The sequence below is a fragment of the Lemur catta genome, chromosome 1 (assembly GCF_020740605.2).
Source record: "Lemur catta isolate mLemCat1 chromosome 1, mLemCat1.pri, whole genome shotgun sequence".
NCBI lineage: Eukaryota > Metazoa > Chordata > Mammalia > Primates > Lemuridae > Lemur > Lemur catta.
The window spans coordinates 90034481-90047236 of NC_059128.1; the positions used below are offsets into that span (position 1 = coordinate 90034481).

The 12756-nt window shown below is 34.0% G+C and overlaps 1 protein-coding gene and 1 pseudogene across 3 annotated transcripts in view; both read left to right on the forward strand.

The window, feature by feature from the left end:
- The window catches only part of MINDY2 (MINDY lysine 48 deubiquitinase 2), a 67958-nt gene extending 63285 nt beyond the window's left edge, over window positions 1-4673 (forward strand). Inside the window, exon 9 of one of the 2 annotated variants that reach the window (XM_045530274.1) lies at window positions 640-4673. In XM_045530274.1, the coding sequence (XP_045386230.1) occupies window positions 640-768 (129 nt within the window). In that variant the 3' untranslated portion in view covers window positions 769-4673. The remainder of the gene's footprint in view (window positions 1-639) is intronic. The other variant, XM_045530283.1, reaches the window with a different exon arrangement.
- LOC123634130 lies at window positions 4653-8394 on the forward strand (annotated as a pseudogene). Its single transcript, XR_006733871.1, has 2 exons — window positions 4653-4994; window positions 6057-8394. The product of XR_006733871.1 is annotated as an uncharacterized LOC123634130 (transcript).
- The last annotated feature ends 4362 nt before the right edge of the window (window positions 8395-12756 follow it).

A 12756-nucleotide genomic window follows, 5' to 3' on the forward strand; every position in this document is an offset into this window, starting at 1 on the left:
ATGTGTGTGTGTGTGTGTGTGTGTGTGTGTGTGTGTGTGTGTATTATTGTTGTTAGGATTCTTTACAAAAAGGAAATAAAACCTAAATGTAGAAATCCCCATTAAAATAAGCATAAGATTTCTATTTCTAACTTAAATATTGACCACCCCAAGTTTAATAGTTAAATTCTACCATATTATGATTAGCTTTTCACTCAAGGGGTATTTTACTTCACAGAATACACTTATTCCACACTGTCAGTTCTCAGGGTTTTTTTTTTTTTTCCTTTTAAAATCTGTTTATTATGGGTATTTAATGAAGTCTTGAAGAGCTACAGTTTACTGAAATGTGTCACTTTCTTTAGCATTTTCTAAACTTTAACATAAATATTTCTTAACTTTAAGACTTCAGGCAATGTAATTTTACATATTATTTGTTATTTGAAATTCCATTTATTTAGAATAATGAATATATAAGTTATATCCAGAATGGTAGAGGCGATTGCTCAAATACCGTGTAATACATAACAAATCTATACACCAGTAGCTTCTTTTTCCATTAATGATTTCTTTCACTCTTAGGGTCTTTCTCTATAGATAACTATGATTAAGCACCTTGGAATAGTTAGAGTAATTTCTTCCCGTGTATTTTTCTTAAAGCAGACCCAGCCAGCACAAGCCTCTCCATCAAGTGGAAGACAATCTGGGAATACTGAACGTAAACGGAAGGAACCTCGAGAAAAAGATAAAGAAAAAGAAAAGGAAAAAAATAGCTGTGTCATTTTGTAACAAACACTGGATTCTGTTGGAACCACCTATATGTCTTGAGAAACAAAACCACAGGAGGAAAGAAAGAAAAACCGATAAATACCGTCTGTGCCTGATTTCCCAATGGATTTTGTTCATGTTTTTCAGGGGAAAGGTTGTTACTTAGTTACAATCAGACTTTTTCAAGTCACACAATACACTCTTTATGAGCTGGAGTTTCATGTTACAGAAGTTGGAAATGCTGTGTGTTGTCATTCATGAAAAATACTGCACTTGTAGCCAAATAAGCAAATCACAGCAAATTTTGTGTCATAGTGACATTCATTAACTCATATCAGTTAGTAAGCTATTTTATCTTCTGTTCTAACGATGAATGGAGGTAATTGATTTAAGCTGATTCCTTCCTGAAATTTAAATATTAGCACAATAGTTTCCGAAATTTTTACAATGTTAAATTATGATCTAACCCATGAGAAACCAGGGGTTTAATATAGGAATTTAAAAAGCAAAAACAAAGACAAAAAATAGCAGGAATAAATAACCCTTAATTGTATATTGGACTAGTTCAGCCCTTGAACAGCTTTACCTTTCTTTAGGAATGTACATTTTAGATATTACCTTGTGAACTAATAATGGAGCTAAGATTTAATTTAGATAGAAAAAATAAAGATTTGTATTTCTTTTCCAATAGCAAAAAATTACATAACACTATTACTTATAACCTGTCAAAATCAGATATTAATGATTTTGTAGTGTTGTAAAATTTTGAGGAATTTTGAAATCTTTAATATAGGTAACCTGGACCACAGTTACTATTTATTGACAATGTGATAAGTGACTATAATAAGGAAACACAGTGGATGCTAGGCCTTGTAAATATGGGGATGTAGAAAAGCAGATAGTTCAGTGTCTACCTTTTTCTAGAATTACCTTGAACCTTAAATTTTAAATCATGTTTATTGCTAGAAAACTAAGTATACTTATTAAAAAAACAACAAAAAAGCACATTTCTGAAAGGAAGTTAGAGATAATCTCTGAGTCTAGTGAAAAGACAATAAAAAGCTGTTTGAGAGTAGCTAAGAATTTGAAGGAATTTATGTAAAAGCAATCAGATTTTATAATTTATGGGAACCAAATAAACCTGTAACATCTTATAGTATTTATAGGATTCAGAAAGAATATTTATTTAACTTTATTATGAGGCAACACATATTTTCCTGTATTTTTAGATATAGTTTAGAAAACTATCCTTAATAGTCCTTTTTATATGCTTTATATTTAAAAGTTTGTTTTAGTCATTTTTGAAAGACTATTGCTGCTGCAAGTAGTTGTGTGATTTACATTCTAAGCTTCCTTAAATTTATTGAAGAGCATCATAATCTGACCTGAGCATCCACTTGGAGAATGTTTTTTGTGGTCTGGGGTGACAAAAAAGTACATAAAAGTGTGGTCTAGATTTTTTAAGCTATGTCATTAACTTTCTCCATGATCCAAGACCAGTTACTGGATGAGTCTCTATGTAAAAAATAAAATCTTATTTATGGAAGGAATTATTCTAAGGGAAAAATCTAGGGTCAAGCTGTATCTTTTATGTCTTTCTATATTGCATGTCTACTTATGTTATAACATTTGTTATTTCTCCAAATTTCCTATGCTAGCATGATAAATCATCAGAGAACCTGTTTGGGGTATAAAACTTTGATAGAAAATATTTGGTGAGTATCTTGATTATAACCCAGAATTTGTCTACATTGGTAAAATAATCAGATATACTGCAGAACTCTGTTGGCTCAAACAGGTTGACTTCAATCCAAGTTTATTCTTGATATCACTCTATTGGTTGAAGGAGGAAAGTCAAACCTCGGGGTTTGTTTTTCCCAGAACAGATAGTAGTGATAGTGAATTATATTTTAATAATAAAAACAAAACAGTAAACCTTGAGAAATTTTTCAAAAGCATAGTTGAGGCATATTTTTTCATAATTATATGCTTATCTATTGCCCTTGAAAAATATATGTGTAGAAGTTATTCTTCTGTTATTTGTTACTATCTTCTTAATTTGTTCCAAAGATAATACTGCCATTCTGCATTCCCTCTTGAAGGAAAAAAAACAAAAAAAAAAAACCTCAAAACCAGCAGTGCTGCTATCAGATAAGTAGATGTCAATGTATACTTATAAGAAAAAAACTAAAAAAAGTAATGTGTTTGTTAATTCAGCCTTTTTCTATGTAATATTTCCAAGTCAGACTTTCTAACATTCCTGGAATTCAGTTTGATATACCAAGAGTAATAATGATAAAATGTTCGCTTTGATTACTGTGGGGAGAAAAATTACATGTTCAATTCTATTAAAACAAACTTCTCAGAGATACTGGTTTCCTGTCCTTGAGGGTTATAAAGAATTTAGAGCTATTGTGTCTTTATTTTTTTATATTTTGCTCGAGGTAAGTTATATATTCATGCATTTCATTGCTGGTTTGGGTACATAGGAATATGTTAGTGGGAATATGTTAGTGGTATATTAAAGTCTTTCCTTCACAGTATTTTGTAATACTTGAAAATTGTTACATGTACACTGCTAGCAGAAGTTAGAATTTAAACATTTTTGTTTTTAATATTTATAGGCTAGATTAGGGGCACATTTGCAGTAACCAAATCACCATTAGACCTAGCAAAAGAAGCAGATGAATGAATGGATATGGTCACTGCACCTTCCTTTTACTTTCAAAGCCTATTCCTTAAGGTTAGTGGCCAGTCTTTATTAACAACAGGAAAATTTTCTTCATGTCTAATCCCATCATATCAACAATGCTGTAACTTATAGTAGATTATCCACACTTAAAAGTATTTAGTGTGTGTATGTTTCTGATGCAAGTTTTCATGACTTTTATGAGATTCTCAAAGGAATCGGAACTTTCCCTCAAATTCTAAGAATCACCATTTTAAGAATACACACACACTAAGCAGTGTGGGGTCACTAACATTGGCATTGGCTGTACACTGGTCCGTGTACTTAGTTGAAGTAACTTCTTTCATGTTTCAAGGTCAGGTTAGTTAGTAGTTGAATGAGGCATAGATTTAAGTTTAGGATTAGGCTTTGGAATATATCTTTTTTAATTGTCTTACATGCCTAGTATTTCACTACTTATCCCATATTATGTTTCAAATTCTTCCTCATACTTCTTGATCTTGGCTTAACTGAGGAAGCTAGTATCAGATTAGTTGACTGAACCCAAGATTAACCATTTTGTACTTGTACAAAACCTTGTTAGCATTTTGTTTTCAATGAATCATAAACTCAGTTCACTAAGAGACAGAAGATCATGAGAGGAAAGAGAACTGGGAGACAAATAAATGTTTAAGAAAAGAATAATTGTAGTCAATAAATTAATGTTAGCATATGAAGCAGATATTTGTAAAATCCTGCTGGAGAAAAATCTAGGCAAGAATTTCCAGAACTGTCCTCACTCTCATTTATTTAAATTTTCTTAAAGAAAGCAAAAAGCAAATTGATTACATTTTGATTAACTTTCCTATTTCATGTACCACTTATTTTAAAACATGAAGGAAAGCTTATAGGCATTACCTATCACACAGTTCTTAGACATACAACTTATAATTGTAAACTTACTAGTGTTTGATAAGATGGAGGCATTAAAGATAGTCTATAATTTACATTTAAAGAAATTGGACATGTGAAATTCTGAATAATTTTGTGTCCCGAAACCTGAATTTCTGTCTTGCCTTGGGCAAGCTTTCTGTGCCTCAATTTACTCTATAAATATGTGAAGGATGCTCTTTATTAAAAAAGGGCATAGTATAAGCACAAAGTATTTAAATTGTCACAAATATCACACATCTTTTGCTCTTGGATGTGCAGACTTTTTTCCCCAATGACATAATGTCTTAAGTCAGTTTTTTTTAATGCTGTCAAAATTTGTAGAATTGTCTTGTCTTTGATTATGGCATCATCTCTTTCTAAAATATACTTTACAGTTGCTTTTGTGTTCTGTAGACTATAGGGTCAAAATCAAGAGTATTTTGGAAGTTCAAAAGCATTTAAAATCTATTAGGTCATTAAGTATGAAATGTCTGATTTCAAATCAAAAGTTTATTATATCTCAAACAAGAAGCAGTACAATTAATCAAAGTATGCGCCTAAGCTATCGACACAGGTTTGCTATCTTAAATGGTAGCTTGCTTATGCCAGCAGAGAAGAAGCCTAGAGAGCAAGTGACGATGAAATTGTGAAAGACATTTTCCGCAGCTTCTTGAGAATTGAATATTTTTCCTTGCAAGAAGGGGTCCAAAGCCTGGAAGAAGTGGTAGTCAGCTGGTGCAAGGTCTGATGGAGAGTTTCCAAGTCCAGCCTCTGTAGTTTGAGCAGCGTTGTTTTTTGTGACATGTGGTCTTACAAGAGGATTAGCCTATCCCTATTGACCAGTCTCAGCTGCTTAGTGGCAAGCATCCTCACCATTTCATCCAGTTGGTTGCAGTAGACATCCACTGTAATCGATTGACCAGGTTTCATTAAGCTATAGTGGATAATGCAAGCGCTGGACCACCAGACAGACACCATTAGCTTTTTTTGATAAACATTTGGTTTTGGACTGGGTTTTGGCACTTCATCTTTATCTAGTCATTGTGCTGAATGCTTGAAATTGTCAAAAAGAATCTATTTTTTATCACACATAATACAGTGTAGAATGTTTCACCTTAATGTCATGACAGCAAAGAAAGGCAAGCTTCGAGATGATGTCTCTTCGGACACTCATTTAATTCATGTGGTACCCATCCATCCAGCTTCTTTACCTTGCCAGTTTGTTTCAAATGATCCAATATTGTTGCAATAGTAATGTCAAACCTTGCTACTAATTCACGCATAGGTTGAGATGGATTCCCTTCCACTACAGCTTTCAGCTCATCATTATCCACCTTGGCCTCAGGTCACCCACATGGCTCACTTTCAAAATTAAAATCACCAGAATGGAAATTCTCAGACCATCGGTGTACTTTGCGTTCATTAGTCACATCCTTCCCAAACACTTGATAATACTTCAAGCTATCTGTACTGCATTGGTTCCATGATGGAACTCATATGCAAAAATAATACAAATTTTTTACTCATCCATGGTTTCACAAAAATTGCTCTAAAAAAATATGAAAGATAATCACAAGCCAAAACGTGCATTTGAAAGACTGAGGGTGTACCTTCACAATAGGAAAAAAAATGAAAAGTATCAAAGTGTCAGAGACAACTGTCAAACTTAGTACTTTAGGAAATCAGACATTTCATAATGACCTAATATTTTTTTCCCCGATATCTTTCACAGATCTAATTTAGATTCTCTTTGCCTTCTCCTTCATGGAATAAAGTACTGTGGCATCCAATTACCAATACATGCAGTATAAACTTTTTTGCATAGGTGGAATTCATTTAGATCTCAAGTACTGTCGTTTTAGGGCTATTTGAACTATTTGTGTTTTTCGGTATAAAATATTATTTGGTAATGTGCAGTTAAATTCCTTTCAGAAATGATTGAAAATAGTAAATGAATTCATTGGAATCCTAAGAGTTCTTAGGTTCTCTGATAATTTAGTGTCTTTTGTTAGTGATGTCCAATACTTATAAAACTGCTGGGAAAACATGAAGAATGGATGTTACTCTTCTCAGGTAACAGTTTAAAATAAACTAAATTTTAAAATCAAAGGCCTATTGGACAAAATAAATTACAAAATAGAGATAATGGAATGTAAGAGACAAATTGCAGGACTCTGGTAAGCTTAGTTTATTTTGAAGATCTATCTAAATTTTATTTCGTGTCTCTTAATCCTAGTGTTTCTCGTGTTAGAAATTAGAGTTTAATAAATTGTGATGCATTTTTTACATGAAAGATTCTAGTTCCTAATTTCACTTTTCTGATCTCAAGAAAATTAAACATGAAAAACAGGGTAAAATTCTTCAACTATTGCCTCAGGTTCAGCTTTGTCCTATCATCCTGAGAAAGGAGATTTAGACTTGTCTACCTAAAACATATTTTTTAGGGCATGGTACTATCCCAGAGAAGGTGTTGAGATACCATGTCAGAAATATAAAACCTAAGCTTGGAACCACATTTAGATTTAAAGAACAAAAAGACGTATTATTATTTTACAATAAGTCTCTCTATCTGATATTCTAAGGATTTCTTCAAACCACTTAATAACTTGTCACCATTAACTTTAATAACCACTTTAGTCCACACTGTCACATCCTGCTTTGAGAGGCAAGGATGCCTCATAAATTAGAGGATGCACAAAGCAGAATTCTGTGGAAGGTGATCCTGGCTCCTTTGGCTCTCATAATTATTTTACAGCTTTAATGGAAAGTCAGGAAACTGAAATGCTCTCTTAAATTCCCAAATCAGTGACCTGTCCAAATGGGCATTGTAGCTGAAGTTCCCTACAAAACAGTTCTCGCTAATGCAATGTGTTTTAAGACTAAGATTAGTATTTAATCTTTGAAGATCTGTCTTGTATGTCTCTCAACTTTGTTAAGAGTTTTTGTTGTTCTTTTTCACATACAACTTGTATGAAATAACCATTTTTTTCCCACAATATGTAGGGTATCTTAGCTTTACAGATGTTTAAAGTTGAGGTTTTTAAAATCCTCCAATGGTTTTTGTTAAAAGACTGTCTTCCTTAATAACATGACAACTTGTTACAGATCCACACATTACAAGTAGGACAATATAATAAAAGATTGATGTATAATTGCTATACAGTAGTCAGCAAAAGGGATAATTTTTGCTTGTGGAACTTCAGAGGTACTCTGAAAGTAATTTCCTAAAGCTAGTGCATGTGAATATTTTTCCTTGAACTGTGCAGAATAATTGGATTGAGGCACATATTTTGGGGAGTAGCAAGTGGAATGGTGTAATGACTGCAGGAAAAATAATCTTGAAATATAGCCAGAAAGTGAAACAAGTTTTCTTCCTCCACTTTACTGTTGGACTAATTGGATAAAGAATTTGCTATGACATATCATAGATCTCTTTGTGCCAGGCCAAGATTGGCCAACTGAGCTCTCAAAGAGTTTAAATATATATAGATTGTATATGAGTGCTTATTTTTTCCTCCTTTCATTTTCTATCTTAATACCCTTTTGACTTCTGAAACAATTTATTTGTTTTGCTTTATGACCAGCTTTAATTTCAATTAAAGAATAATAGCAACTCTAGAGATTAATAGGAAAGAGCATTGAAATACATTTTTTTAATAAAGACACCTAAAACCATCTACCCAGCTTAGTCTTGAACTGAATTTCTGTGAAATAAATTTATTGTTTCAAATGCTAATTATGGTAAAACTACTTAATTCTTTAAAAACTGTGTCTTAAGTTTCAAAAGTTACACCTTGGGAGGATATTCCTAAAAAGGCATTTTGAACATAGATGAGAAAGTATAAAATATTTCTCACAGAATTATTCAGTATTATTCAACATTTAATTTCATGTTTGTTATTGTACCACAAGGATAGTGTCATTGTTGGATTAAAATGTTGGATGTTTTTGTTACTATACTTAAAACTGTAACCAGTGAATAACACCTGTAGTATTTTTTATTATAGATTATATTTTATTTCAATAAACTTTGATATTAGACCAAAGTCTTTCTGCTATGTATATTCATGTCATTAAGCTACTTCTTACAAAGTTAAGAAGATTGAGGAGAATTAGCATATTGATTCACATTTATCTAGACTTAACTCAGAACACATGAACCAACTTTTGATAAAGACAGATTTCCCCCCAACCCAGGCAGTAAAAAAAGCAATTAACTCTCAACCATATAGTAGTCAACTACCTGATCCTCATGGTAGATTTTTTTTTTTTTTTTTTTTTGAGACAGTCTCGCTCTGTCACCCCAGGCAGAGGTAGAGTGCAGTGACGTCATCATAGCTCACTGCAACCTCAAGCTCCTGGGCTGAAGCAATCCTCCTGCCCCAGCCTCCTACTAAGGCTGGGCAGGAGGCTGGGCAGGTGGGACTACAGGACTCTGCCACCACACCCAGCTAATTTCTCTATTTTATGTAGAAACTGGGTCTGTCTCTTGCTCAGGCTGTCTTGAACTGGCCTCAACCAATTCTCCCGAAGAGCCTCCCAGAGTGCTAGGATTACAGATGTGAGCCGCCCTGCCTGGCCCCTTCATAAGTATTTCATTCAACAAAATTCAGTAAGTATTTACAAATCTAATATGTTCCAAAGACCTCTCTCCTTTTGGAACCACTTCTTTTATTTCTGAAATTTTCATCTATACTTCTGATATCCAATCAAAATTTTTAACCTGAGATCACTAAAATTTTCTTTTATTCTAGATGTGTCATGGTTTCAGTTCCTATATTTAGGTCTCTGATGCATTTGAAGTTAATTTTTGTATAGTTTGAGGTAAAGGTCAAGGTTCATTTTTTGTCTCTCCTACCTTGGACCTATAAAAAATTTATTTTTTTGCATATGGCTATCCAATTATGTAGAAAAGATTATTATCCTTTCCTCATTCAGTTATGTAGGTACCTTTCTCGAAAATCAATTGCCTGTACATGAGTGTTTTTTTATTTTCTGGATTCTCTATTCCATTCCATTGGCCCATTATTTATTTATTTATTTATTTTCAGAGACAGGGTCTCACTCTATTAACCCAGGCTAGAGTGCAATGGCACAATCACAGTTCACTGCAACCTCAAACTCCTGGGCTCAAGGGAGCCTCCCGTCTCAGCCTTCCAAGTATTTGGAACTACAGGTTTACACCACCACACCAAGCTATTGTTTTTTTGTTTGGTTGGTTGTGGGTTTTGTTTTGGGTTTTTTTTGGTTTTTTTTTTTGAGAGCTGGGATCTCAATATGTTGTCCAGGCTGATCTCTAACTGCTGGGCTCAAGTGATCCTGCCTCTCAGCCTCCCAAAGCACTGGGATTATAGGTATGTGCCACTGCACCCAGCCCTATTGTTCTAGCTTTATGTCAATATCATAACATCTTGATTCTTGCTTCATAGTAAGTCTTGAAACCAGGTGGCAGGAGAGGAGTAATCAAATATTTTCTTCTATTTTCTTTTGACTACTATTGGTCATATATAATTGCATTTTTATGGGTAATTTTAAAATGAACTGTCAGTTTCTGTAAGAAAAGTCTTCTGGGATTTTGATTAGGAATTGTATTAAATCTATAGATCAATTTGGCGAGAACTAATATCTTAATATTTAACCTCTTAATCCATGAACATGATTATCAATAAATTGGACTTTCCTAAAGTTTAAAATTTTTAAACTCTTAAAGACACTTAAGGAAATGAAAAGGCCAACTATGGACTGAAGGAAAAATATTTTTGAGACATTTGACAAAGGACAAGTCAAATTTACGTTAATATATATCAGTATATGAAGAACTCTTACCACAATACCAAGGAAAAAATTAAAAATTGGCAAAGTTTGACAAATAAGCACATGAAAAGATGTTAAATATCTTTATTCCTTAAATACAAATTATTAATAAAACCACAATTAGATACCCACATTACACCCACTAGAATGGCTAAAACTAAAAAGACTGACAATACCAAGTGTTGATTAAAGATATGAAACAATTGGAACTTTCTTAGACTGCTAATGTGAATATAAAGTGGTACAACCACCTTTGAAAATACTTTGGCAGTCTCTTAAAAAGTTAAAATACACGCCAACCACACAACCCACTATTGCACTTTCAGATATTTACCCAAGAGAAGTGAAAGCGTATGTGCACCCAGAGACTTGTACACAAATACTCAGAGTAGCTTCATTTGAAAAAGCTCCATACTGAAAGTAACCCAAATATCTATCATTGAGTGAATGCATAACACATTGTGGTTCAGCCAAACAATGGAATACTACGCATCAGTGAAAAAGAATGAACTATCGCTACATGCAACAACATGGAAGAATCTTAAAATGAGCATGGTGAGTAAAAGAAGCCAGGTAAAAATGAGTTGACAATTATGATTCCACTTATATAAAATTCTAGAAAATGCAAACTAACCTATAGGACATAAAGTGGATAAGTGGTTTCCTGGAGATGAGGTATGGGGTAGATGGGAAACATGGATTACAAAGGAGCATAAGGAAGCTTTTAGAAATGATAGAGATGTTCATTTATTTTGATTATTGTGATGGTTTTACCTGTGTGTATACGTGCATGCACCTGTGTGTCAAAATTTATCAAAGTGCTTACTTTAGCTATGTGCAGTTTTAGTGTATGTCAACTATACCTCAATAAAGCTGTTTTTAATTTTTTTTTAAATTACAAAGCACACCTTTATTTCTGATCATGATGAAGTAACAAGGGCCATACTTGTCCCCCATAAATGACTAAAAAAATGGACCAAATACATGAAAGAACTGTTTTCTAACAATGGACAATAGATAGTACAGAACTGTTACCCCTGAGAATGGAGAAACAGCAAGATGAACTCTACAATAGCTCCATATTTTTGCCTGGAAGCATTTTCCTAATGGTGGCTACAGGGAAAGGAACATAATCAGAGCCTCACATGCTGAGTATGAAAAGACAGAGACTGGAACTTAGAGAGGCTGAAACTGTTGGGAGTTGAAGAACAGAGTTCCAGACAGGAGGGAGTGATGCAGAAAAAGAGCTCAACATAATGCCCTGGTAGTCTTTCTTTCTTTCTTTCTTTCTTTCTTTCTTTCTTTCTTTCTTTTTTTTTGAGACCGAATCTCACTCTGTTGCCGGGCTAGAGTGCCATGGCATCAGCCTGGCTCACAGCAACCTCAAACTCCTGGGCTCAAGCGATCCTCCTGCCTCAGCCTCCCGAGTAGCTGGGACTACAGGCATGCACTACAGTGCCCAGCTAATTTTTTCTATTTTTGGTAGAGATGGGGTCTCGCTCTTGCTCAGGCTGGTCTCGAACTCCTGAGCTCAAACGATCTGCATGCCTCGGCCACCCAGAGTGCTAGGATTACAGACGTGAGCCACAGCGCCTTGCCATCTTTCTTTAATATTAGGCCAAACATGCCTAAGGTAAAATTCATGAGTTTGGCCGGGCGCAGTGGCTCACGCCTGTAATCCTAGCACTCTGGGAGGCCGAGGCATGCAGATCGTTTGAGCTCAGGAGTTCGAGACCAGCCTGAGCAAGAGCGAGACCCCATCTCTACCAAAAATAGAAAAAAAATTAGCTGGACAACTAAAAATATGTAGAAAAAATTAGCCAGGCATGCTGGCACATGCTATAGTTCCAGCTACTCAGGAGGCTGAGATAGAAGGATTGCTTGAGGAGTCTGAGGTTGCTGTGAGCTAGGCTGACACCACGGCACTCTAGCCCTGGCAACAGAGTGAGACTCTGCCTCAAAAAAAAAAAATGAGTTTGAGCAAATATAGACACAGCAGTTGTAAACTGAGTAATTCCCAGAATTACGAAGGGCAAGATGCTCAAATTCAACCAGCCAAAGTAGAGAGTTCTGGGTGATCAATGGAGACCCCAAAGAGGCCACATCATAATACTAATATTATGATTGAACTATCCCTTGATTAAAAGCTAGTCTATATCTGTCATAAAAAGCCCATAAGTAAGACTTAAAGTTATCAAACTAATCAATTATAGTTTAAAAGCTTTACACCTTGAAGGAAGACAAGAAAATCGAGACATTCAACAATACAGCATTCATAACATCCAGCATCTAATAAAAAGTTATTAGACATGCCAAAAACCAAGGAAATATGATCTCTGGCCAGGATAAAATTCAAATAATAAAAATACTAAGAGATGTCAAATCAGCAGACAAGGACCTTAAATATTATATTCATGTATTTAAAGGAAAATATAAACACAATGAAGAAAGAAATTGAATTTATAAAAAGGACCCATATAGAACTTTTAGAGATTAAAAAAATACAATATGTAAAATCATGAGATTAACAGTGGATTAAACATTGCAGAACTAAAAATGATGAATTTTAAAAGCACAAAGATTAAATCAATGAA